Source organism: Pseudopipra pipra, chromosome 1, assembly GCF_036250125.1.
Source record: "Pseudopipra pipra isolate bDixPip1 chromosome 1, bDixPip1.hap1, whole genome shotgun sequence".
Classification (NCBI taxonomy): Eukaryota; Metazoa; Chordata; class Aves; order Passeriformes; family Pipridae; genus Pseudopipra; species Pseudopipra pipra.
In genome coordinates this window covers 146,813,711-146,840,839 of record NC_087549.1, presented here as the reverse complement: position 1 = coordinate 146,840,839, position 27,129 = coordinate 146,813,711, and the positions used below count along the sequence as shown (strand labels likewise).

At 42.0% G+C, this 27,129-nt stretch overlaps 2 protein-coding genes across 5 annotated transcripts in view; both read left to right on the top strand.

Moving 5' to 3' along the window:
* The window catches only part of UBE3C (ubiquitin protein ligase E3C), a 70,258-nt gene extending 60,411 nt beyond the window's left edge, over window positions 1-9,847 (top strand). The window contains exons 20-23 of the mRNA XM_064638117.1: window positions 5,191-5,379; window positions 5,480-5,546; window positions 6,389-6,519; window positions 9,435-9,847. Of these exons, the coding sequence (XP_064494187.1) occupies window positions 5,191-5,379; window positions 5,480-5,546; window positions 6,389-6,519; window positions 9,435-9,605 (558 nt within the window). The 3' untranslated portion in view covers window positions 9,606-9,847. The remainder of the gene's footprint in view (window positions 1-5,190; window positions 5,380-5,479; window positions 5,547-6,388; window positions 6,520-9,434) is intronic.
* A 14,743-nt stretch (window positions 9,848-24,590) lies between these two features.
* Window positions 24,591-27,129, top strand: part of DNAJB6 (DnaJ heat shock protein family (Hsp40) member B6) — a 60,422-nt gene continuing 57,883 nt past the window's right edge. For 3 of the 4 annotated variants that reach the window (XM_064638089.1, XM_064638096.1, XM_064638071.1), the window contains exon 1: window positions 24,591-24,703. The gene's annotated coding sequence lies outside the window, so the exon portion shown is untranslated. Of the gene's footprint in view, window positions 24,704-25,132; window positions 25,247-27,129 lie in introns of those variants that run through there. The other variant, XM_064638080.1, reaches the window with a different exon arrangement.

Here is a 27,129-nt window from a genome sequence, read left to right as displayed (position 1 = left end):
CATTAGATGGTAATAAAATGGTTATAAAAGGTCTGCAATAAGAATAAGGTTAACAAATTCAAGAAAATACCTTCTCTTTTCAGACCTCTCACCCTCCCTTTCTCTGAGTGAGAGGAGGGTGAGTTTTGTGGCTATCCAGGGGAAGAGGGGAGGTTGTGAGTGTGCATTCCTCTTCCCTCAGAAACGTTAGATGCTCTACTCCAGCAAGTCTTCTCCAGCATTGATTCTTAAGATTACATGGATCGGAAGCTGAGTGTGATCAGAAGACTATAAATAAAGTGGAAAAGCACAAATCCACAGGAAAGCACTGATATACATGGCAGCAGTTCCTATGAAATCCATATCTTATGGAAGCTGGTGTTGGGACACCTTCTTGGGCTTTTTAAACAGGCTTGAATGCCATTGCTGTCACTGAAAATATGCTGACTCAGTAAAGGGGAGTTCTTTGCCTTTAAATTTCTTTGAGAGAAAATTTTAAAGTCTTAAAAATAGTTCTGAAAGTTTCTGTCTTGGCTACCTCTGTAACAGGATACAGCAGCTTAGATGAATTATTTTGGAGGTTTTTCAGAAGCAAAGCCTGATCCTTCTCGGGCAGATTCATAACACTTACAGCAAATGCATTCTTAGACACTGATATGCAATCTCCTACCTGGATCTCCTGCCTGAACATCTGGAAAGCAGATGACAGGGAATGAAAGAAAAAACCACTTTTATTGGCTTATTTTCAGAATGGGGAAGAAACTTTAGAGGTGATAGGAAAAAAAGTGATCAGAGCCCAAGAAAAAAGATACAATATTTTCATCTGTCCAGAAAACAAGTTTGTAGGAGTTCTTGACTGTGTAAGAGAGCTTTGTAAAATTGCACTAGAGGTTCTATGATTGTGTGAAGAGATACATGTCTAGTGTCTTCATGCACAAAGAAAGAATACTTAGATGACAGGAAAAAATATTTTTTCCTGAAGTATTTCCTACTTTATCCTCTAAATATTCCCTTTTTTTCTGTTGAATTGGGAAGCAGCTACAGCTGGTAGATCTGTGTGAGCAGCTGCAAGCTTAAAGTTTGTCTGACAACAGAGACTTGCCTTTTTCTGCCCATCATCACATTGCAATTCTACTTTTTGTGACAGATTTGTCAGAAGGCAAACCCCCTGAATTCTGCTTGACAAACATGTTATTTACTGTTTTGCTGATTTTTGGTGTGTATTTAATTCATTATTATGATAATCTTCAAAATAGCAGATATAATAACGCAAAATGATTGTCTGAACTGTTCACTTGAACTGCAGTCATATCTAAAACAGAGATTTACCTTTTTTTTTTTACACAAATTGTGGTGGTTTTCCTAAATAAGAATATAAATATAAGTTGATTACATTTTTAGTGTGTACCTGCAGAAACATATAATTGAATTCATAGCCAAGAAAATCCAAAGTGCAGGCAACTGTTGTTCGGAGTGTATCTCACCTTCAGTCAGAGGCCTGATGCAATACTTCTGTCCACAGTACTAAAAAATGCAGATTTTTGAAAATACGTGACTTTTCAATTTGAAGACATACTTTGTGAGTAGGGATTCAAACTCAGTTATCTGGTATTGTCTGAATGGTCTGAATACTTGTCTAAATTATGTGTATGGTTTGATTGCCTTTAATAAGTGAGATTTTGATAATGAACCAAGTTAAAATTCTTCTGTTTGTTTGTTTGTTTAAACTCTAGATCTACGAAATAGAAACTAAAGTGATGACACGAGTCTGTAGGTTTCTAGTCTGGGCTGCCCCGTGTAACCTGTGTTATTGCCTTGCACCATCTAGTGGCGAAAATTGGATGGATAAAAGTGAAGATATAAGCTGATAAAGCTTTTAAGATGTATTAAGTTTTGCTGTGGCTTTCTGAGAAGGAACTCTTCAACAATCATTCCTGACTTTTACAATTAAGTGGGAACTGTGCAGTATTGTGCAGTAGTTCCTTTAAAACACCATGGAACATTGAATGACTGGAAGGTGAACTGCATCGACATTTACTGTAGCTTTACTCCCACTCAGTGTTACTGTTTTCTGTCTTCTGTTTTACATCCCTCCTAGCCTTTATGGCAGACTATATTTATTATTCTTGCTGCATTATCCCTTTTGTCTCAGTCTTGGATGATACTTTGACAAAAGAGTGGTAAAATTAATCTCACATTGACAAACTCTGAAAAGGATGGTCAGATCACTGGAAAACCCCAGGAAATGCAGTTAACTGAGTGCTGTACTCCTCCTTGTGGCAATGCAGGGCTGTGGGGAGGAAGGGGAGTACAGAAGTGTTGGATTGGAAATCAAGGTTTGCTAATTAAAAATATAAAAATAAAAGGAATAATAGGATTTGTTAAAAAAGAACACCTTGTCTTGTTTTCTAAAACTAGTGGTCAGAAAGAGTACAACACTTTTTTGGTCTTATTTCAGGAAGAGCGTTATAGGGAGAGAATAGCTTTTATTACAGAATGAATACAACTTTCCTGACATCCCTAGAGCACTGTGGAGCTAATGCTGTTACAATGCAAATTTAAATTAATCTATGTCCTATTTGTGTTTGCTGACCTGCAGGGAAGGCCAGATGTTTTACTTCACTTAGTTCTGGGTTGAATCTTAAAATACAGCAGTTTTCTAAATCACCCTGCCAGTAGTTCCCTTTTGCTGTTTTAGGAAAGAGGCTAGTTCAAGCATGTTTTTGTGTAAACACTGAGCTTACAGACATTATTATTTGCAAATGTAGTAATATTTATTAGTCAGTCTGTTGTTGATGTCCCTATTCTTAAGAGAAGCTTGATGAGTTAGGGGATACAAATATGCTTTAATATGGCCCAATTCAGTGTGTCCATACCTCAGAGAGAGGGATTGTATTGGGTGCAGTAGTGTCAAAAGAACAAGGAATTCTGCAGTTTGGCAAAACAAGAAGAGAAGGTTTGTAAGTGGGCAGAAAGCAAAGTATTAGTGGCGTTGAGGTCTCAACACTGATTCGTTCATGTGGAACGTCATTGGTAGCTCTGGTACTGTAAAGGTGAAGAGGACAAGAATTTAATAAGTAAGAGAAAGCTTTCTGATCTTGTTAGACTTTGTAAAAGGGTATTTTATAGGAGGAAATCAAAGAAACCTAGCTTACTTTAAGTTCAGTAAAAAAGTCTCTGGGAAGATTAATGACGTTGCTGCCCATAAGTAATACATCATGGATGTAATTGAGGAGGAAGGAAGGAGCTGGTTAAGCTATAGGACAGTACTGAAATTCCAGTGATAGTAAAATTACTGCAGTGGGATGAAACACAGTACATTTCTAGACTGCATTGTTGCCTGCAGTAGCAGAGGAGAAAGCAGGGCCCCTTCTCATCAGTTGTTTCCACTGTGGTATGGAACAAGTCCCATACTTATAATAATACTCCTTGTGGACTTCACCAGCAAAAATACCCTCACCCTCAGGCCCGTCAGTGGCCCCAGACACTGGCCTGGACCCCTGGAGTGGCCAGCTGGCTCACAGGGAGAGCACTCCTGCCTCCTGTGTCCCTGGTTCTTGCTGAAGGGGACTCACTCAGAAGGGACCAAGCTGATGTGTACAGGGTATGAAACAGTGACAGCTAAATTGACACCTTCCTTTTACTTAATTCTTTCAGGAGTAGGGTATAAGCATAGTCAGTACAACCTGCACACAGAGATGGTGGAGTATGGATGAGGTGTTCTACTGTAGGCATTAAGAAAAGCAAGAAGTTTGCAGTCCAAGGATTAAAGTGGGAAGTAAGATATATTTTTAACACCTTTTGTAATTCAGGTTGTGGTAGCTTATCAAAGAAGGTGGTAGATACTCCATCACAGGACTGCCTATCTCTAAAAAATGTGCTCTAACTCATCTATGGATTTATGAAGTTAAATACAGGAATCTCTAGACAGAATCCTCTGGCCTGTGTTACCTGGGAGTCAGAATTCACAGGTCTTAATGGTCTCTTTCTCCTTAAAGAACTATGAATCAAGTAAAAATCTGAATGCTCAAAAGCACTATGAATTTTTAATCTTACCATTTTGCACATTTTGCTTAGCACTAGAACAGCTCACATTACTAGGTATCATGCTACCAAAGGAGCTATTCATGTGTTTGGTTCCTGTGCTCTAAAGATGTCATCATTACCACAGACTGAAATGCACAGTTTTAAAAAAATTACTCCAGAGTGTAGAAAAGCAAATGGTTTCTGGAAGAGTTCAGAAGGTGACAGTATCTCAGCTTTTCAGTTTTTTTAATTCTCCTGTTAGTACTCTATTAATCCCTTCCAATTGGGATGCTACTTCACCAAATTAACCTCATGCAGTAAAGACTAGAATATGCAAAGGCCTGTAGTGTTTTAATAACAACTACCCTTGATCCTTTGATCTTAATGCAATTACAGTATCTTTGGTTTGGGGGCTTTTCTTTAAAGACTCTTCCATTCTGAGGTACCTTGGCGTACTTGAAGGACAAAAGTTAAACTTCTCAGTAGAAAAATAAATTTGTTTGCTTGTTTTTTACTTTTGCTGAATGTACTGAGCATGTGTAGTTTAGATTTTCAGCAGTAGGAGTTGTCAATGCTGAGCATTCTGTAAATCAGGCTTGTATCAGAATCTAAATTTTGACTCAGTGGACATTGCTTTTACCATAATGTGACCCTGCAGAATCCACCAGCATGAAACAGTTAGAGAAGAATCCAGCCAGTGCCACACAGCTGCCCTAATCCAACGGGAAGGAGAATGCTGTGTCTGAGCTCTGTGCTTATACAGGCTGCTCTTTCTTCCAGGGCACTAGGTGGCATCAGTGAAGCTGGGGTGAGATGGCCAAGGGGCATATTTTCACCTCAGTTTCTGTCTGACTTGGAGTGGTGAATTTAGTATTACACACTGTTCCTATTATAGAGCTCTGACTGTGCTAGATCTGCTTTCTGGTGATAAACCACGGGGCCACGTGATCAGCTGCATTGGCAGCTGGAGGTCTAGGTCTAAAAACCAGATTCCATAGAATGTGCTCTTAGGATTAAACAGAAACAAAGCCCAACCTTCATAACTCGTCATCTTTTATCCTATTCTGAGGTGAATATTCTTGAGTATATTCTAGTCGACCTCAAATATACACATGACTTACTAGAATGTTTTGCAGTTCAATTTTATGGTTCCAGCACACAGAATTAAAGTTGCTGTGTTTGTAGGTGGTGGAGCTGAAGCCAGGTGGAAAAGACATTCCCGTTACCAGCGCCAACCGCATCGCCTACATCCACCTGGTGGCAGACTACAGGTTAAACAAACAAATCCGGCAGCATTGCCTGGCTTTCCGTCAGGGACTGGCCAACGTCGTGAATCTTGAGTGGCTTCGAATGTTTGATCAGCAGGAAATACAGGTACTTCTGCTTAAAACTGCAGAAAACAATTGCTTTAAACAGAAATAAACCCTGGGTTTTTTCGCCTGTAATGTAATGGTCTAATTTCCTTCTCTTTTAGGTTCTGACTTCTGGTGCCCAGGTTCCTATTAGTTTGGATGATCTTAAATCTTTCACAAATTATTCAGGTAAGCATGTTTTGCTTATAGAAAAACATGTATTATGACTGACTTGGGAATAAATAAACTTGCTTTTTACCGTAGCTTTTAAGAAAAAGTTACAGGGTCATTCTTGTTACTTGTGGCCAAACTCTGTGGACAGGCCTGAATTTCAGAAGATTGGTTAAATTTACAATCCAGTTTTATAAATACTGGGAAATAGAGATATGTAGTTTATTTTATTCACTCACTTAAATGCAATTTTAGAGTGAATAGAATGTGTTCCTTTTCTAAATTAATGGTAGTCAATGATTGTGTCTGGTTGATCTGAAAATAAGTCTGCAAATGACTTTGGGATTGTTGTTTCTATTACCACATTCAGATACTTATCATTTCTCAGACAGTCTGAAGAGAGAGCTCATATTTTTTCCTTGTGAGAAATGCAAGGTATCTTACTTCATTCTTTCCCTGCATTTATCATGAATGTAATCAAAAAGTAGCTACTAAAATCATCGATTCACATCTGGGCTTTCCTCAAGGTAAGTTGATTCATTTAGTAACATCCTGGGTCTTGCAGATTTTGCACACTCTTGGAGTAATCTGGAGTTATTAGCTAAATGCTAAACTAAATGAATTCAAAATATGATTCAATGAAGAAAACTTCTGTTAAGAAGCTGAGGGATACAGTAGCCATAGATAAGTAATGAAACTGAAAATGCAGTGATCAGAGATGTGTAGATACTGGAAATTAGCAATATCAGCCTACTGGTTACAGTATTTTCCCCAAACTTTTCAGGATTTATGCTAGGTTTTCCTGAAGAATTTGTTATATAAAACTATTCTGTCTGTAAATCATTTACCTCTCATTGTAGGTGGCTACACAGCAGACCATCCTGTAATTAAAATATTCTGGAGAGTTGTTGAAAGCTTCACTGATGAAGAGAAACGCAAACTACTCAAATTTGTAACAAGCTGCTCTCGACCCCCCCTTCTGGGATTTAAGGTACATGTCCTCTGACTGCCTGGCAAGTTTCTGTAAATGCTGCAGGTGTCGATCCAAGCTTTTCTCATCTGTAGGAATCTACAATTTGAGAAGACTATTCCTCTGTCACTACTGAAACAGCTTCAGTGTTTGCATTTGCATGTGTAATAAGTACAGTTTTAAAATACTAAATGAAGTGTTATTCTGTTGTTTTCTGTTTTAACTGCAAAACCTACGAACCCGTTGGTTCAGAGCATTTGCTGTGTGTCATTGAAGGCCCTTGCTGCCATTTCATGTTCCTGTGCAGAAGCAGAGTTGCTACCAGTTTCAAGGAACAGGTTGAGTTAAGAATAGTGTTTTTAAGTCAGGCAAAAGAGAAATGAGGATATAAAAGCAGCTGTTAAATTTGAACCACTTAAATTAACCATTTGAAGCAGGACATGTATTATGTTTTCTTCTAATTCACATTTACCTGCTTTTAGGTCACAGCTCAGTACCCTTTGTAGATAAATATTTTATTGCTATCTCCAGATTGCTATTTACAGGGAAGCTTCAGTACGAAGAAAACTTTTTGTCTACTGCTGATAAAACTAAAGAGAGGCCAAGGCAAGGTGAAGACATTTTGAAACTAAATTCTGGGGATATTCTACTCATGAGTTTCACTGCACTGCAAAAACTGCAAAATTCCGGTTAAAAACCAGTCGTGGACTTCATTTCCTCTGAAATGTGGGAGCATTCAGTGCTGTGTGGTGGTGTTACCATAGGATGGCAACATATCCTCCATCTTCAATATCTATAATCTATAGCTCAGCTACACTCCTTTTATAGACACACCTAGGAGAGGAACTGGCACTTTTAGTTGGCAATTTGTCTGACTGCTCCATGTGTCAACTTCAGGATGAAATGAATCATCTTAGACTCCACAAAACATATTAACTAGATCCCCTATAACAGTAAAGAGCATCCATGGATTTGGATATGGAGACAATGGAGATGGCTGTGTAATCACATGAATCCTATCTAGGGTATTCGTTGACTGATTTACGTGACTGATTATTTAAAAGCCTGCAAGCATTTCTCCTAAACTCCCCAAGACCATGTGAATATCACTGTACAGGACTCTAGCAATGAACAGGACAGCAGGAAGGACAATTAGAAAACTGTAGGATGAGACCAAGCTAGAACAGTGCACATCAGTTGTGTGAGGGAGAACTGGGAAACAGCCGTGTGGAAACCAGTTAAACAGAAGTCTCCATTTGTTGTCATCCTCTTCAATTACAAGGGGAGAGGAGGAAATGCAGATGTAGGTACCCAGCTTTGAGGTAGCCCGTGTGACATTTGAAGAGATGGAGGAAATGAATCAAAAGTCTAAAAATGTTAAGGCTGATGGTGACACAGCTAAATGTGGAAAGCTGAAGTTTGTGTGTGCACTTGGGAGATAGGCCACGAGCTGACTTTTAACATATTTGGCTAGGAAAAAATGGAACTGACTGCAGTAGTATCTTGTTAACAGGGATTTACCACCAAACCAGGGGCTTGCAGGAAATGTTTGCCAGAAAAGGAAGTGGGTAACTGGTATTGTCATCAGCAGTAATGTCCTGTTAGCCTGTGACAGCGTGTCGTTTAATGCTTTGAAGGTGAAGAGTGTGAAGCCACAGGAGTGCTGAGTATTACTGGCCAAATAACTGAACATATGTATGTTGGTGGTAGATGATCTTCAAAATTTGTTTGCACTCTTGTAATATATTTGTCCTGTGTTTTTCTGAGGGAAACACAGTTTCTGGGTTATCACTCTGAAATCTTCTGTATGCTTTATATTGTAGAACTGGCATGTTTTCTTCAAGTTAGTGCATGTTAATTTAAGATAAGGAAATGTCTTAACATTCATAGCTTATAGATAGCACAGTCTAGCTATGCATCATTTTAAAATTTTAAACTTTCACTGCCAGAGTCAGGTTCAGAATAACATTTACTAAAGCTAATCAAAGTTTAATAAGTTTAAAAAATGTCATTGTTACGGACAAAAAAAAATCATTAAAGCGTGGTTGAAAATTGTTAAGTTCCAATCAGGTCACATAATAAATTGATGATACTTTTCACTTCCAAACTATTGCATTTTCCTGCTGTATAGTATTTAATTATGCAACAAATGGTGCCCTTGGCATGACATTTCAATTTAGAACTCCATTTTTCCATTTTTAAAGCTAAAGTAGGGGAATTCAATTAGCATTTTGAAAGGAACACTAAAAATGCAGCATTTTAGCTGTGAAATACTTTTAAGGCCTCCATTTGAACAATAATTTAGCTTAGAATCTCATTGACCTTTTGCCTTTGGAGCTGGAATTTTTCTCCAGTTTCTAAAATCAGAACTTTTTTACCTCAGGCAGGCATTTGATAAGACGAATACTGTCTTGCCAGCAAAAGCAGTGCTTTAGAGGTAAAAAAATAAATATTTTTTTTCACTATACTCCTTCTCAGAAGAAAAAAAAGGGATATTATTAAAACAATGAAATATTACATACAAAATATTTTAAAGTGTGTTATCACATCAGAAGAATAATCAGGATTTGACAAGGTTATATCATTATGGACTCACTCTGCATATCTGTGTTATTTTTTTTGTGGCATTGTAAATGTGTATGATAGACTGTATGAACAATAACAAATCATTATATTCTCCTTAGAGCCAAATAAATTGCCTTGTGTTTTGCAAATCAGTGGATCTTGGTGGGGACAAGGTAGAGCGAGGTACTACATAATTCAAGAGTGGTTTTGGTGCTACCAGGAATGAAAGAAAATGCTATTTGAGTATGTAATTGTGACAGGTGTTAATCTAGTGATTTACTTCCTAGAAATGTGTGCCAGCTACTACAGAGTAGGTTTTAGCTTGTATATATGTTTTTTTGATGTTTTTTTGTTGTTGTTGCATTTTCCAGGAGTTATATCCTGCATTTTGCATTCACAATGGAGGATCTGATTTAGACAGGCTACCTACTGCCAGTACCTGCATGAACTTGCTGAAGCTTCCTGAGTTTTATGATGAGAATCTGATGAGAAGCAAACTTCTTTATGCCATTGAATGTGCTGCTGGATTTGAATTAAGCTGAGTCGAACTGATGCTTATTTGGATGATCTGCAGAGGAACTAACCAGTGCCTACTCTATAAGCAGCACCCATACCCAAGCAGTTTTAAGGGAATTCTATCTAGATTTCTGCAGCTCTTGTGTCTTATCAAATGCCCTCAAATAGGTTTCATTTCTAAACACGATTTCTTAGCTTTCATTACTGAATATTATGTTGACACCGCTTTATGATTCAAAACAATGAATGCCGTGTGCAGTGTGGCTGATTTCTGTGTTTATGTGAAGAAAGAGCACATTTAAAGAACAGTGACATCTCAGTGAAATTAACCAAAGATGAAGCTTTGGCTTTGTGCTGTTCAAACATAAATAATATTACAAACTGGCAATAAAGTTGCATACCGTGTAGTGCATTGGGATGAGACAGGGCTAACATCCTGCAATTAATCTTTTAGATAGAAGGGAAGCAGATGTTTGCAGATATCCCAGAACTGAGGATGAAAATGGTCGTTACTGGTAACCTAACATCTTTACTTGCGTTGTGGAATCGTTTACAAGTGATAGAGAGATGGGCAATCACCAAGTGGTTGTGTGTATAGACTGGGGAATGAGGGGCTGGAGACCAGCTGTGGAAAGGGACCCGGGGGTCCGTGGAAAATTGGATATGAGTCAGCAGTGCCCTGGCAGCCTGGCTGCATCATTACCACTTGGACACTGTTCTGAATGGATGTGAGTATCCAGGTTTTCTCTGTCCTGTTTCTGTATTTTGTGCCCATACAGGTTTTTTGGTTGGTTGATTTATTTCAAATGAATCAGACTCCTATTGCATACACAGTACAAACAAAAATCATCACTTGGGAAAAATATACATGTAACAATTATTAAAATTATTTGAACCAAAGTTATCAGGCTTTATCTTTTATATTTGAAGCCTGTGGTGTTCACATTCCTTTTCCCTATCATTTATTTCCATCTTAAATACCATATCTGTGCCGTAGAACTAATCAAATTAATTTTTTTTTGTGATTAAAAAGCCTTTATATCCATCTCCCTGCAGTATTTCTGCTGTGAAAAGTAAGTGAGAATATGCTGCTTAATAAAATTTGATATCTGGGGGAAAAATTGCTTTCATATGGAAGGAGCTGATCCTCTAGTAGTAGGCACATCATAGGGTTTCATATGCAAACTGCAGTCAATTTAAAAAAAGAATTATAGTTCAGACTGTAAGATTCATAACTACATCCCTCTGAACTTTAGTTTTATATTTTAAATCATCAAAAATTACAATCAATCAAATTTTTATTCATCTCTTATGCAAAAAAATATTTTGCTGTTACTGGAAACTCCGCTGGATTTCCTAATTAATAAGCAGTAACCAGCAATATCCTTTTAAATGTGGGAAAACTGAGTGCTTTTAAGATGTTTACTAGTAACCATATAAAAATGTATAATTTCTTAATTTGGGTAATAAATGAAGTGTTAAAATACTATTTGTAGTCTTGATGTACAGAAATAAAACAATTGGTTTTCTTTTTGGTTTTGCTTTAGGCTTTTTATTTATGTTAAGTATTACATACCCAACCTATTCTTTATCCCAAATTCTTTTCTTGTATATTTTTCTACATAAATTATGGAACTTGTAAAGAAGTTGAAAAAGAGATCAGTAATAGTGGAACTGCCTCCTCCTAATTGCAAAACCTGAACACTTCTTTTAGATAGCATTATTTATTTTAGAACCTAATGCTTTAAATATTTTAAAATTATTTTTCAGTTCCATTATTTTGCTACATTGGGTAGTGTTGTATCTGTATTTTGTAAAATTAAATTAAATTTTTCTATTAAATATTTGTATTTTGAAGATTGTATTGGAGTCATGCCAAGTCCTGGTAACGTTTGCTTTCTGCTTTTCAAAAGGAGACAGTGCACACTATTCCTGTCTGTGACCAGGGAAGCAGCGGGTTCCACAGGGAGTTTAGGCTGGGGGAAGTGTGAGCTGCAGAGAGGTGTAACTGCAGGAATCCCAGAGCTGCAGAAAACTTCCCTAGAGAACTTGAGTTGGCTGAAAATACTCCGACATTTTATTTCTTTGGTATGTAGCACTCGGCGACCTTGTTTGTATATTCTGTACAGTAAGTGTGAAATTCTGACACTGGCAGGTCACTGAGAACAGTTGTAGCCCAGATTTCATTCTGCAGGGCTGGAAGTCTGTGCTGCAACAGCTTCACCTCCCTCAGACTGCAGTGAGAGGAGTGGGGGGCTTTCCTTCGGCAACCAGTGCTTACACTTCTGCCAGCTGTTTTCAGAGAGTCAGGACAAAGCACAAGTTCCTGCTTTTCCATGATCTATTGCTGGATATTTTAAGGAACAAGGTATGAGAAGTAACATAGTGCGTAGTTAGTCATGTCCTGAGGAGCTGGAGGGTTGAAATGATCTCTCACAGCACTTATACAGCGAGAATTGTTTCTATATGAAACTGGATTTTCTGTTTTTCAGAAGAAGAGCAAACTGTCTCCCAGTTGTGATGCTCCTAGAGTTTAGGTAGGCAGAGGCAGTAAACACCATGCAAGTAAGCTGAAATATTCTTGCAGATTTGACCATAAGAGTTACAGCAGTAATAATTATGGGTTTGGGGTTGGTTTCTGTACAAGATAACCCTTAGAGTAAATTTCTGTACTACAGTGTTTCATCCTCCTAGTTCAGTACTTGTTTTTGGAAAAATGACAGCATTTTATGATTGGTTTTTGTTTTCAAATAGATTTGGGGTTATAATTTTGTAACCTGTTCTAAAAACATTTTTGTCAAGGTCTGTATGATGGAAGAGGTCACAAATTTTTCATCTCTACAGACTTAACAGGCATTAAAAATGGAATAAAGAAATAAAATTAGCAGTTGGTCTGTTTATCTCAATGAAAATTTTTCCAGATAGGGGTTTAGTCCTATTAGCTGGATTAAAAAAAAAAACAACAACACAACAAACCACAACAGAAATGATTGGCCTTGTTCCTTAATCTCAGTTGTCTTCCATCATTGTCCCGAAAGCCAAACTTGCATAAATTTCATAAAACTCTTTCATGATTTCTAGGGAGCATTTGTATATCTACAAAAGAGGAAAGATTTTCCTCCAGTTTCTTGTGTAAACACTGAGCTGACAGAAGTTTGATTTGAACAGTGAGGATATCTTCAGTTATTTTTGTGTGGGCTGCTCCATAATTTAAAAAAAAGGAGAGCTTCCTGATGCTGTTAGTAGCAATGTGGACAGTTTTTTTGGTACCACTTGAATAATACAGCACAAACATCCTAATTTGATGCTATAACGTGGTATGGAATTCAAAGAAGACACTTTGAGTGCAGTGAGGTCATAAATTTCAGTTTATACCAAAAACTGTTTGTTAAATGCCAGTGAGACAGCACATACTCTTTTCACCACTGAAAAATAGTACAGCACAGAAAATAAAAGGAAAAAACAATAGAATAATATTTTGTTGGATCTGTGATTTTTTTGTATTTATAATTATATGCAAAAACTCTACAACATTTGCTCATATACATGACTCTGTGTTAATAATGGTTTGTGATGTAAATGCTTGTTACTTTTTTTTTCATAATGCTTTGCCTGTCAGTGAAGGAGAGAAGAAATGAACATGGTCTGTAAAACTGATCAGGATATCTATATTTTTATGGACTTATGCTTTTGTGAATAAAATAATTTGAGTTTTCTTGAAACTCTGCAGAAACACTCTTTTCTTTCATTTTTTGCAGTAAATTGGGCATTTTCTTTTTAAAGATTGATGATACTGAATAGGTTCCAAAGGAGGCTGATATTAACTGCTCGTTGATCTGGAAGTTACTACTGTTGGAACAGGCTGCCCAGGGCAGTGGTGGAGTCACCATCCCTGGAGGGATTTAAAAGACATGTAGATGTGGCACTCAGGGACATGGTTTGGTGGTGGGCTTGGCAGTGCTGGATTACTGGTTGGACTTGATGATCTCAGAGGTCTTTTACAACCCAAACTGTCCTATGATTCTACTGCTTCAGAATGATTTGTACCTTCAGTTTTTGAGCTGTGAAGTTCCCACTCTGTCAGCCAAGCTGCAGCTCTCAGGTTTGGCTTTGTTTCAGTGTGTCCTTCAGACAGCAGAGCTAACATCACTTGATGTGCTTTGAAGAGACTTCTTAGAACGAAACACCATGGATAAAAAACCTGAGAAGCTATAATTCATAGTGAAGAATGCTGCTCTGTCAGCAAATGTGTACAAAAACGTCTCTTTCAGCTTCTTCTGGAATTTTAGCACATATGTGGGCTCCTCTGAAGGTGCAGTTTAATTTTTTTGTCTCCTTTGATAATTACAATTTTCTGCTTCCTTTTGCTTATTTATTTTCATTGCTAAATACGCTTTTAGTTCCACTGTAGTATTTATAAAGTTAATATTGTGCGTGTTTGTTTTTTAATACTTAGAAATAGCAGCATAAATACTTCAGCTTACCTCCCACTAAAATGTGATTAACATAAAATTACAGAAAACTCATCATGTGGGGCATCTCATAACTTGTAGCATTAATAGAAAACAAATGCCCAGGTGTCTTGCCTGTCTTTCAGTATGTATCTGATAGTCTGGAAAGCTAATTAAGTTTCTCACAAGTGTAGAGAGATAACACAAGGCAAAATGTGATTATGAAGTTATACCAGTTAAATCCATTTCAAAGAACAGAATGGTTGCAGTCAGCAGGAATGTCTGGAGATCACCTCATCCAACCCCTCTGCTCAAAGGAGGGTCACCTACAGCAGGTTGTTCAAGACCACGGATGGGACCCGAGGGCATGGTCTGGAGCTGTCTCAGGGGAGGTTTAGGTTGGATATTAGGAAAAGGTTCTTCCCCCAGAGGGTGGTTGGGCACTGGAACAGGCTCCCCAGCATAGTGGTCACAGCACCAGCCTGACAGAGCTCAAGAAGCATTTGGATGACACCCTCAGGCACATGATGTGACTCTTGGGGATGGTCCTGTGCAGGGCCAGGAGTTGCACTTGATGATCCTTGTGGACCCATTCCAACTCAGCATGTTCTGTGATTCTGTGACCTTGCCCCATGGAGTTTGGAATGTCTCTGTGGATCCACAGTTTCTCTGGGCCACCTGTTTTCAGTGTTCAATTAACTTTACAATAAAACATTTTTAAATCAAGTTTAAACACATTTCTTTTATTCCAATATGTATCCATTGGCTCTTGTTCTGTCACTGGGTGGTACTAAGGAATCAGAGCCTTCTCCAGACTGAACAGCCCCAGTTCTCTCAGCCTCTCCTCATATGACACACGCTCCAAAGCCTTAATCATCTTTCTGACTTGCTTGTTAGTGAACACAGCAGCATCTAAATACATTTTGTGGACTTTGATGTGACTGGAAAGCGAGTAGATGACACTAACTCTTCTTCCTTGTCAGATGCCTGTAGTTAATCAGTGGCACTTACCAGGTAGGGTTGAATTTAAGATTTTATGGCTTTCCTTTTTTCAATTTCCAGCGCTGCTTTGACTCTTCAAGGATTTTGCAAATCTCTTACAACTGCAAAATAGCAGACTCGGTAAAAACTGAGCTCTGAATTATTTTCACAAATTTTTACAGATACAAGGCTAAACATTGATGCAAAAAACATAGGACTGGTACTAAATCACCTAAATGTGTATCCATTTCTTCTGCCAGCAACAATATCAAACATCTAGAAGAGCAACTTCTTGGACAAACTTCTGTAATTTGGCTGTTTTCTAGAGCCTGAGTAGCCCAGAATCCAGCAAAGCACATCACACGGTCAAACAGGAGAAACATGGGAATTCTGACTGGCACCAATGGGACATAAAGGCAGGCGCAGATGTCCTGCAGCTTGATTTCATGCTGTCAAGGGATGAACTTTTCCTATATGATGGGTAAACTGTTGCTACATTTAATGCCAGAATAGTTGCTCTCCAGTCTGGGGCTAAGTTCCCCTGTCCACAGCTCTGTAGAAAACACACATTCTGTTTGCAGAGTCTGTTCGTGTATTTATAGAAGCAGCGTGCTCAAATGTCCCACTATATTTAACATCAGTCTTTTCTGCATTCCCAGAGCAGCTGTTTGTTCATTCTGTGTAACATTTAACTGAAAAGTAGTTTTGCATTATTTCTATTTTATTCTTTGTTTATAGTTACACATAGTTCTTGATTGCTGAAGAAGGAAACAGGCATTCACCAGATGGTGTTATTTCAGATCATCTTGTTACTGCTGCTTGCCCAAATGTTAGACCTGGGAAAAGCATCTCTCCTCAGTTGCTATGTAGTTTTGCTGTATGTTGTCAAACAGACCTTCTGAAGGAATTGTTTCCTTCTAGACCTCGTGTCTTTAATTAAGAATAATTCTTTTTGTTACGTTAAGAATAATTATTTTCATTACTCTGCTTAACTGCGTTTCTCCTCTGCACTTTCAGGCAAACAGCAGCAGAGCTCAAAGTTCTGCAGAGATATTTTAGGTCTAATTACCAAGTAGATCTATCTGCTTATTGATGGAAACTTACATAGAATTAACTAATATTTGCCATTGGCATATGGATAAGAAAGCATATCCCTGATCAAGTTAATGAACATAAATGCTGATCAAGCTGTCCTCACAAGGAATAAGCACTTGGCATAAGCTGTGAGATCCTACTGCCCACAACAGTTCCGGGTTGTTGTCTGCAGACCCCAAACAATCAGCAGAACACGTCTGATGCTTTGGGAGGAATTGGCAAAACCACCAGCTATGCTGAAATATTTTAACCACTTTCAAAAGCATCCACTTGGCACAGGCTTTTGCTTACAAAGTGGAGTCCAGATAAACTTGCAGCCTCTAGATTACCTAAGAAGCACTGTACTGAGAAAAATTGAGGCTGTGCTTGGCAAAAACCACTGGAGAATGCTAATGAAAATTGGTTATTTTGTGCTTCTAATGCTTCTTCTGAAAGTTTTAAACACTAGGTGTATTGCCCATATTTCAAGTCTAATTGTTTCTGATAAGCTATCAGCAAAAAGTTAATGCTTATATTTAATTGTGGCACTTTCCAGAATTACTTTGCCAGCAATACTGTAATTAAATGACGTGAGAACAGTCTTTGATACATTTGCTCATAATCTTTGTTAAAACCAAAAATAGAATCTGTAAATCTGTAAATAGAAAAACTGGATGCATTAAGCAGCAGGCTGGGAAGGCTACAACCATTACCACCTCAAAAGGACTAATATTAATGTCTCTCTAATGCAGCATTTTTAAGCATTTCTTGTGTTCTGATGGGCTTTTCATAATTGACCTCCATAAATAATAGAAGAAGAATCTGGGAACTATGTGAATTTGCTAATACCTCCTGGAATGCTGCCACATTATTTCCATCATTAGGTTATAGCTACCAGTTAGGCCTGAATTCATCACATTTAACTTCAACCATCTGTAAAGAGGCTGTCGAGGCACTTCCGATGAAGAGAAGCAGCCCAGGGACAGGGCTGGGCAGATTTTTCTTTCCTAAAACACATCTCCAAAGTGGGTGGAATGAATTGTGCCCTGGAGGTGCCCCCTCCTCCTCTCCCTCTTCATAGTCAGTGGCTTTAAACCAGGTACTTGACTCTGAGACAGCTGAAGTTGGGAGAAGTGAACCAGACCTGTCCCTCATGTTCCCAGGTAAGAGTTGAAAGTTCTTGAACAAAGAAGATCCTTCGATAACAGAGTTTATTCTGATCCATGACTCAGCACTTGGATACCAGCCCGGATCTGCCTGGATCTTTGATACCAGCTTTGACAGACCCACTAGACCTTATCAGCTTTTGTTATTGGAATGTTGACGCTCTGCCAGCAACATCAGATTTAATGCTCCTTAACTTCTGCTGCAAGCAGCTAGCCATAAAAGCATAGAACACTTTGACTTTATACTTTTGCAAATACCTTTGAAATTTTTCTGAATCTAAAAGCTTTTCAGTTTTATTAGTTCTATAAATGGATCTAATTAAGCATGTTGATGAAGTCAGTTATGTAATCTTTTTGGATTTCAGTGAAGCTTTCGATTCTGTCTCTCACAGTATCCTTTCTGGACAAAATGCCCAGTGCACAGCTGGATAAACACATCATGTGGTGGGTGAGCAATTAACTCACAGGTCGAGCACAAAGGGCAATAATGAATGGGGTGACATCAGACCGGAGACCTGTCAGTAGTGGGATTCTGCAGGGCTCCATCTGAGCCTCTGTGCTTTCAACATCATCATAAATGACTGGGATGCAGGACTGGAGAGGATACTAAGTCGGGAGGAGCTGCTCATTCCCTCAAAGGCAGGGAGGCCCTGCAGAGAGACCTGGATGAATGAGAGGGCTGGGCAATCACCAACCATATGAAGTTTAACAAGGGAAAGTGCTGGATTCTTCATCTGGAATGGGGCAACCCTGGCTGTTCGTACAGACGGGGGAATGAGATGCTGGAAAGCAGTGCTGTAAAAAGGGACCTGGGGGTCCTGGTCAGTGGCCAGTTGGGCTTGAGTCAACAGTGCCCTGGCAGCCAGGAGGGCCAGTCGGGGGTGCCTCAGGCAAAGCATCGCCAGCCGTGCGAGGGAGGGGCTTGGTCCTCTCTGCTCTGCACTGAGGAGGCATCACCTTGGATATTGTGTGCAGTTTTGGACACCACAATATAAGGATGCTAAGCCACTGGAGAGTGTCCAAAGGAGGGCAATGAAGATGATGAAGGGCCTTGAGTGGAAGCCATATGAGGAGCAGAAGAGGGCACTTGGTCTGTTCAGCTGGAGGAGACTGAGGGGAGGCATCACTGCAGTTACAACTTCCTTGTGAGGGGAAGAGGGAGGGCAGGCACTGTGATGACCGGTGACAGAACCCAAGGGAATGGCCTGAAGTTGTGTCAGGGGAGGTTTTAGGTTGGATATTAGGAAAAGGTTTTTCCCCCAGAGAGTGGTTGGGCACTGAACAGGCTCCCCAGAGCAGTGGTCACAGCACCAAGGCTGACAGAGCTCAAGAAGCGTTTGGACAATTCTCTCAGGCACATGGTGGGATTCTTGGGGTTGTTCTATGCAATGACTTAGATGATCCTTATGGGTTCTTTCCAACTCAGGATATTCTGTCATTCTGTGTTGCCATGCTACCTCTTTCTACAAGTCCTGCCTCTTTCCCCGTGACATTTCCTCTGAAGAGAAGCAAGGTGGCTTTGGCTCTTTACCTTGTACATAGAGACTGCAAGGCCCTTCCATTGCATGGAAAACACTGACAGAGGCAGTTCTCATTTGAAGACTTTCAAACTACTGTAAAACATCTAAGTGTGATTAATGTTAAAGTTTTGTTCTGAGAAATCTTAACTGAGTGGGACTGAATATACAGATCAAATCGAACTATGGGTCAGAAGAATTGTAATTAATTCTTGGGAACTAGTCAGTCCTGTTTGGTGGTACTTGAACTATGTGACTTGAGTGAGAGAAAGGAAGGGAAAAGCTGGTTCAGCAGTACCTGACTATAGTTACAAACATCATTATCAGAATGCTACTCTTAAAAGCAAAGTAATCATAGCCACTGTATCTATTTTGAACTTTGGGTGATCTGGGAGAAGCAGAGATTTTGCCTGGGCACATATGGATTAGAACACGTTAGCCTGAAAAAGATCCCAGAAGCTGAGCTGACCCACTGAAGATCTGGAGGAGTAAGAAGTGTGTGTGCTGCCACCTGGGGCTAAGGCAAGGAGTGCACTGAGTGCAGCAGCATTTCCTTCACTGCTTACCTGCAAGCAATGTTCTTCTGATCAGAAAACAGACAGAAGCTAAAAAAACAAGACCATGTTTTGAAATCACTCTATAATTTATGTTTCTCTGTTAAATTCCACTGGAAGGTGACCAAAGGGATAAAAAATCTGTCACTGTTGATGTTTTTACAGATTCATCCTCTTAGTCTTGCACTCCCAAATTACTGTTAACTTGTAACCCATGTTACAATTGTTTCTGTGCACAAAAAAATGCTTAGGGTTAAACCTTGTCAAGATGACTTCAGGTGGAATGCTTGGTCATTTACCAAGGTCATTTACCCCCATCAAGGGGGAGCTTGAACCACAGGTGGGAGGTAGAAACTTCTCCCTTTTGTAGGAGCAGCCTGATGGACACTGAGTTAGAGACAGCCTCAGCCTGGAGTCTCTGGAATGACTTCTCCCCACACCTGAGACTCCGAGGTATAAGTAGAAATCCCTTATCTGCTCCCTCTGTCCAATTGTTCCCAAGTGTCACCAAGTCGATGGGGGTCCCATGGCACTCTGTGCCAGCCCGAGCTGCCTCCTGCAGAGACGCTGGGATTGGCTTCTGCCTGGGCGCAGTTCCAGAGCTCACCAAACCTGGTGCTCACAAGCGTAAGGTGGTAAATCTCTTGGAATTGGGGCACTGGGGAGATTCCTGTAAGCAGCTCTGCAGAATCCGGCTCAGGTCAGCTGGGGACAAGCTGGGGTCACATTGTTTTACTACAGGAGTTTTGGGGACAATGACTTTGCACACTCACATGGATCTCTTCAGTCTACCCTGCAATACCTCTTCTAGTGGGCTTTGCCATGTGTTTATGCCTTTCCTTGTAACATGGAGAGCAGAAAATTAGATACCATGGGCACAATATAAACAAACTTTGTTAGACACAATCTGAGCTGTCAAAGATCATAAGTTAAAAAAAAGAGGTGCCCTAATAAATTATATTTGTAATTGGTGGCTCTGCAAACTACCTGCTCTGTAAAGTCTCAGGAAATGTCTTCATATCCCACTTCAAAGACAAGCAGAAACCAATCAAAATATAGTTTGGATTTTTTTTCTTTATTAGATAAGTTTTTGTTTGTCTTTATAACATCATTTGGAAACATTTATTTATACTCTTAGTGTTTTACTGTAGAAAATGCCAAACTGGATCTCATACAGCTCACCCTGCCCTCAGCTGTGAGCGAGCACTTCACCTCCTCATGCCTTACTTTCTCCAAATGCAAAATTGGTCTCTAAGCCTTCCCAGATAGTATTCCTGTATCTGAAAGGCACTAATGGAGAGCTACACTGTCTAGATTCAGAACAGTGTCAGAAAGTCTGTGGGCAAATTAATGTAATGATAACAATTGTGTTAAAGGAGCCATGGTCCTGGTTGCATTGATGTAGACAGTGTTTTGATTTCAACCCTGTAATTCCATGTAAAATCATGTTTCTTTGACATGTTCTGCTTGTGTGGATAAATAGCAAATTTTATGGTTGGCATCCATCATACCTTTTATATCAAATCTGCTCTGTAAACAAAGCAAAGTAACTGCCTCATGCACTAGTTCGGTCTTGTTTACTGCAGGTCATGTTTTTAGGACTCTTCATACTTTGTTCTCCCCTGTCATTGGTTACAAAAAGTTGAGGAAAAATCTCTTTATTTCCACATCAAGAAATGTTTAAAGCATTGTAGTGGGTTGACCGTGGCCAGATGCCAGGTACTCACTAAAGCTGCTGTCTCACTCCCCTCTGCAGTTGGACAGAGGAGGGAAAAAACCAACGAAGGATTCATGAGTTGAGATAAGAGCTGGGAGAGGTCACTTACTGATAACCTTCATGGGCAAAACAGACTCCAAGTGGGGATATTACTTAAATTTATTACTAACAGGATCAAAGCAAAAGAGTTAGAAATAAAATAATCTTAAAAACATCTTCCCCCCACCTCTCCTTCCTTCTAAAACTCTACCTCCTCCCCCCCAGTGGTGCCAGGGGGATGGGGAATGGGGGATACGGTCAGTTGTTGTTTCTGCTGCTGCTCCGAGAGAGGAGTTGGAGTCCTTCCCCTGCTCCCGTGGGGTCCCTCCCACAGGAGACAGTCCTTGATGGACCTCTCTGGCATGAGCCCATCCCGTGGGCAGCAGCTCTTCCCAAACTGTTGTCCTGTGGGTCACTCCTCCATGGAGTGCAGTCCTTCCCAAATGAGCTGTACTGACGTGGGTCCCCCACAGAGGCCACAAGTCCTACCCAGGAAAAACCTGCTCCAGCGTGGGCTTCCCTCTCCACGGGCTGCAGGTCTCTGGCAGGACCCCGCTCCATCCTGGGCCTCCCATGGCGTTACAGCCTCCTTCCTGCATCCACCTGCTCCAGCCTGGGCTCCTCCATGGGCTGCAGGGGGGTCTCTGCACCCCGATAGTCCCCTATGGGTTGCAGGGGCACAGCTGCCCCACCCTGGTCTGCACCACGGGCTGCAGGGCCACAGCCCCGGCGCCTGGAGCACCTCCTGCCCCTCCTTCTGCACTGACCTTGGTGTCTACATTGATATTCCCATGTTCTCACTCTGCTCTACCCTGGCTGGAATTCCTTCTGCGCAACAACCTTCTGTTTTTAAATATGTTACCTTGGAGGCGTTACTATCACTCGTGATTGGCTTGGCCTTGGCCAGCAGCAGGAAGCCCATCCTGGAGCTGGCTGGCATTGGCTCCACTGGACAGGGGAAGTTTCCAGTAGCTTCTGACAGAAGCCACCCCTGTAGCCCCTCCTCTCCCCCTCCCCCCCCCACCAAAACCCAGCCACAGAGACCCACTACAAGCATTAAATCAAAATTTAATATGACCTCCTTCTGCACCACACAGTACTGACCTGCTGCTTGCCTTAGTACTTGCTAGGCTGGGAATCCTCTGAGGTTTGAACCTTACTTGTTAGGAAGAGCCCATCTACTACTACTCATCTGTTTTTTTTTTTTTCTTTCCAAATGGATCAACAACTTGGACTTCACAGCTACTTGCTAATGAGAAATTAATGATGGAGCAAGGTGTCTCTTTGATCTAATTTTGAAGACTTGTTTCCATGACCACAATTTAGCGTCAAGTCTCATGGAACAGTATTTTTTTTGAAGCTTGTATTTCCCCAAAGCACCAAGCCTATACTTAGGGTTGTGGTACTACTTGCCTTGTTGATTTGTTCCAGGTTTCCCTCTGCCTTATTCCAAGCTGGCTTTTGTGTTTTTGAACTGACCACACTCCCACACGAACACCTCCTAAATAATAGGTAGCCATTTAATTGACTATATTTGGGAAGCACATATTTTATGTGTGGAAACTCCCTCAACTTTGCTTTGGTGATCTGTAAATTAGCGCCTCCTCCACTTTTTAAATAAAGGGCAAGAATTATAATTTTACAGCAATTTAAAGCACAGAAAAAGTCCACGTTTTAAAAATAGAATAATAACTTGGCTGCTTACACTTTGCTCTCAGCCATGACAGTCAGAAAACCACATGCTCGAATATAACCCAAAGGATGCTCCAATACATTGACTCAGCGCAAGACTCTGTCCAGGTGCCAGCTGGAGAGGGAGGAATCTGCCCTCAAAGGAATTCTGTGCCAGAGTTACAATTAAACACACAAGGGGGAAGAAATTTTGTCATCTCACGTTTAGCAGCCAAACTCATCTATTCAAAGGGTGTTTCTTAAAATTACTAATTTTCCCTCAGCACCATACCCAGGCATTACATTTTGCATTTCCCCTCACAGAATCACAGGATGGGTCAAGATGGAAGGGACCACAGTGGGTCATCTGTTCTGACCTCTCAGCTCAAGCTCTGGGTCATCCCAGAGCACATTGTGTACAGGATTGTGTCCTGAAGTTCTTGAATACCTCCAGTGATGGAGACTCCACACCCTCTCTGGGCAACCTGTCCCAGTGCATGGTCACTGCACAGTAAAGAAGTTCTTCCTCATGTTCAGGTGGAACTTCCTGTGCATCAGTTTCTGCCCGTTGCCTCTTGTCCTAGTGGTTGGCACCACTGAGAAGAGCCTGGATCCATCCCCTTGGCACCCCCAATTTCTGAGACTAAAATAAGACACACGAAGGGGGAAGAAATTTTGTCCTCTCACTTCCAGCAGCCAAACTCACCTATTCTGAGAGTGTTTCTTAAAATTATTATTCATTTCTTCTCCTTTTCCCTCAGCACCACACCCAGGCATTGCTTTCTGTGTTTTCTCTCCGGGGAACCCGGCGGGGTTTCACCCAGGGGGGCGAGGGCAGTGGTGCTGCTGTGAGGGGGGAGCAGTGCCAGGGAGGAAGCTGCTCCCTTGGCCAGTGGAGCCACTGCCAATTCAGGGGTAAGGATTCTTCTCCCAGTTCAATTTCTGTGCTATTTCAATGGGTCAAGCCAATATTGCAGATCACGTTTATTTGTGTGATAAGGTTGTTTGCCATAAACTAAACACCTGAAAATAAAGGGAAGGTTTTGTGGTTTCTTAGTGCTTGGTTCCAGTCCTCCCCACAGATGGCACTGGGGTGGGCACTTTGTGGGACAGCTTCTCATCGCTGCTATGCAGAACTGAAATTTTATTACAGCTCCAGCATTCGTGTGGAGAATGCTCAGAACCCAGAAGTTCAGCCCCTTGCTCCCCTCGTATTAAGCACGACTGCTTTGAGATGCACCTGTATGTGCAGTGGTCAGAAGGAATCTCAATATCAAAAAGACATTAAGTGTCCAAAGGAGGGCCATGAGGATGGGGAAGGGTCTGCAGGGGAAGTTTTATGAGGAGAGGCTGAGGGTACTTGGTCTGTTCTGCCTGGAGGAGACTGAGGGGAGACCTCACTGTGGTTACAACTTCCTCGGGAGGGGAAGAGGAGGGGCAGGCACTGATCTCTGCTCTGTGGGGACCAGGGACAGGACCCCAGGGAATGGCCTGAACTTGTGCCAGGGGAGGTTTAGGTCGGATGTAAGGAAAAGGTTCTTCCCCCAGAGGTGGCTGGGCACTGAATAGGCTCCTCAGGAAAGTGGTCACAGCACCAAGGACCGTTTGGACAATGACTTCAGGTACATGATGTGACTCTTGGGGATTGTCCTGGGCAGGGCTAAGGGTTGGACTCGATGATCCTTGTGGCTCCCTTCCTGATGTCAGGATTCTCTGGAGCAGGGAGCAGAGCGATCCCTTTGGAATGTTCGGATGCCCCCGGGCATGCCCGCTCCGCCGGCAGGGGGCGCTGCGCGCTCACCGGGGGAAGCCCCGGCGGGGCCTTTCCAGAAGTTTCCGGAAGCGGCGGGGCGGAAGTGACGGCGCGCGCTGGCGGCGCTTCCTGTCTGCGGCCGGTGCCGTTGGGTCCCGGCGGGAGCGGCGCGAGCGGGGCCGCGCGGAGAGGGCGCCGCGGGTGAGCGGGGACCGGGAACGGAACCGGGACACGGGATACGGACACGGCCCCGGGGTAGGGGCGGGGGCAGCGCCCGCCGGGCCGCGCCGCTCGGCAGCCGCGCCGCTGTTGCCGCGGCCCCGCGCAGGCCCGGGGGGGCTGCGGTGCCGGAGCTGCGCCGGGAGCCGCGGGGGCTCCGCCCGGCCCTGGGGAGATTGCGGGGACCGCGGCGGGGAGCGGCTGCGCGGGGCTCCCCCCGGGGCCCGGCGGGGCAGCTCCAGCTGCGAATCCCGGGACGGTCGCTCCCAGGTCGCCGCGAGGGCGGAAACATCCCGCGTTTCCATTCGCGGTGGGTTCGGCTGCCGGGAGGTGAGGGCGAGCCTCGGTGCGTTAAACAGACCTCCTTGGCGTCCCTCCCCTCGCACGGCGCTGCCAGGGCGGCTCTGCCGTGCCCTCCTTTTCTTCGCAGCTCTCCGCGGGAGGTTGTGCTGCGGGGGCCGGTCTGTGCCCTGCCTGCAGTGAGGAGACACAGGGAACGGCCTTGAGCTGGGACGGGCTCATGAGGTATCAGAAACAGTTTCCTACTGTTCGGGGTGATCAGGCATTGGAATAGGGAGGCGGTGGAGTCACCGTCACTGGAGGTGTTTAACAGGCACTGGTGATGTGGTTTAGTGGTTTAAGGGATACAGTGCTTGATGGTCTCTAACAGCCTTGATGCTCTCTAGCTAAACGCACTGTTTTCCTCTCTGATAGAAGCAGTTCGGTGAAGTTCTGCTCAGTGTTTATTACTCAGAGCAGGGTCAGGAGCGAGGTTTGTTGTGAGTGAGTTCGGCAGCGGGTTGGTTGTTTTGAACTCGCTGTTTCCAAGCTCCGAGCCGAGTTGAAAGTTGACACTGGCAGGTAAGAAACATGGTTTGCCATCAGTGTTTGCTGTGCTTCAGAGGGGGCAGTGGGCTGGGAAGTGATTTATGACCACCGTTCATGTTTGCAGCAACACTCTGCGCTGTGTTACTGTCGGAGCCTCTCCTTGGGTGCTGTAGGGTTGAGCCATGCTAACAAAGATTGTTCAAAATACTGAACAAATTTCTTTTGAATTCTGATAGTAATAAACTGACGCAGTAACATGGTAAAAGCTAAGTTCGTAACAGCGCTAGTGTGCACGTGGCCAGGCTTGTGACATTGCGTAGTCAATCAGAGATCAAACCCGGAATTTTCAGGGTATAATGTGTCAAAAAGTGATAAGAACAAGGTGTTGACACAGAGGGAACAGCTGGAATGAAGCGAGGCTCTGCCTCTCCGGTCCTGCAGCAGAGGTTGCAGTCACTGCTGCCTGCTGACCTTAATTTTTGTTTACTCTTTGAAGATCCTTGTATTCCAGCTAGGGATTTTATGTTCAGCTGATGATCAACATCCTGGTAGTTAAAATACCATTTAGTTTGATGGATTATGTTGTCAAAGAAGATTTGTTTGGACCAGTGAGTAAATGTATTTATAGATCTTGTCTCTGTGGTTACTTTTTTTTTTTCTTAAAATTTTAACTGTAGCTGAACAGTGGTCTAACTTTTTTCTCTCCTCTTGGCTCCCGTGCTGCCTTCTCAGTGGAGAATAAGAGAGTGTTGGAAATGGAAGCTAAATTACTATTAAATTTTCTTAAATAATCTCAGATAGCGAAGGAGAAATTTAAATTGCTGCTTTTACTGGCAGCACTACTTAGACTGCAGTAGTAATAATAATTTCTCTATCTGCAAACTTCAGGGTTCCCCTTGTTCTCTATCAGAGTTGCATTTTTAGCACTTGTGCTTTCAGACTACAGCATGTTCTTATTCGGGTAGCTTCTCTTTCTCTGGTATTTTTTCTTGTCTTTCCTAGATTGATGCAGTTTGCTAGTTTATCTTGGCTGGACATGGGGAGAAAACATGCAAGGGTTCACCTCTGTGTAACACTGAAGTTTTAGTTAGAGGGCTAATGTGTTCTGCTACTTTTTTTTTTTAATTATTAAGTAGATATACACATTTCTTTATTACTGTATTCTTTCTTTCATCCACTAGAAGTTTTGGAATGGATATGGAGAGAGGGAACAACTTATATTAAATCATCATGGATGATGATATCAAGGATGTAGTAGTTCTTAACAGTGCGTGGACTGTCCTGGGGAAAGAAATACCTGGTTTTTGGTTTGTTTTGCATCTGTACTTAACACACTGGTGCAGTGAGGTCTGCGAGGGATGAGGATAGTGATTGTGTTGTACCCAAGTCCAGAGGCGTCGCAATTCCGGCCTGGAATCGACTGAAATGTCACACCGGGTTGAGCTCCGAGCGCAGCCACCCGTGTGAGCCTGAGCTGCTCCTGTGCCGCCGGCTGTGAAGGGGGGGCAGCTTGTCCTGCCAGGGCACTGCACTTCCAGGCTGGAGCACCTCCCGCTTCTTACCGTGTAAACAGTGATGTT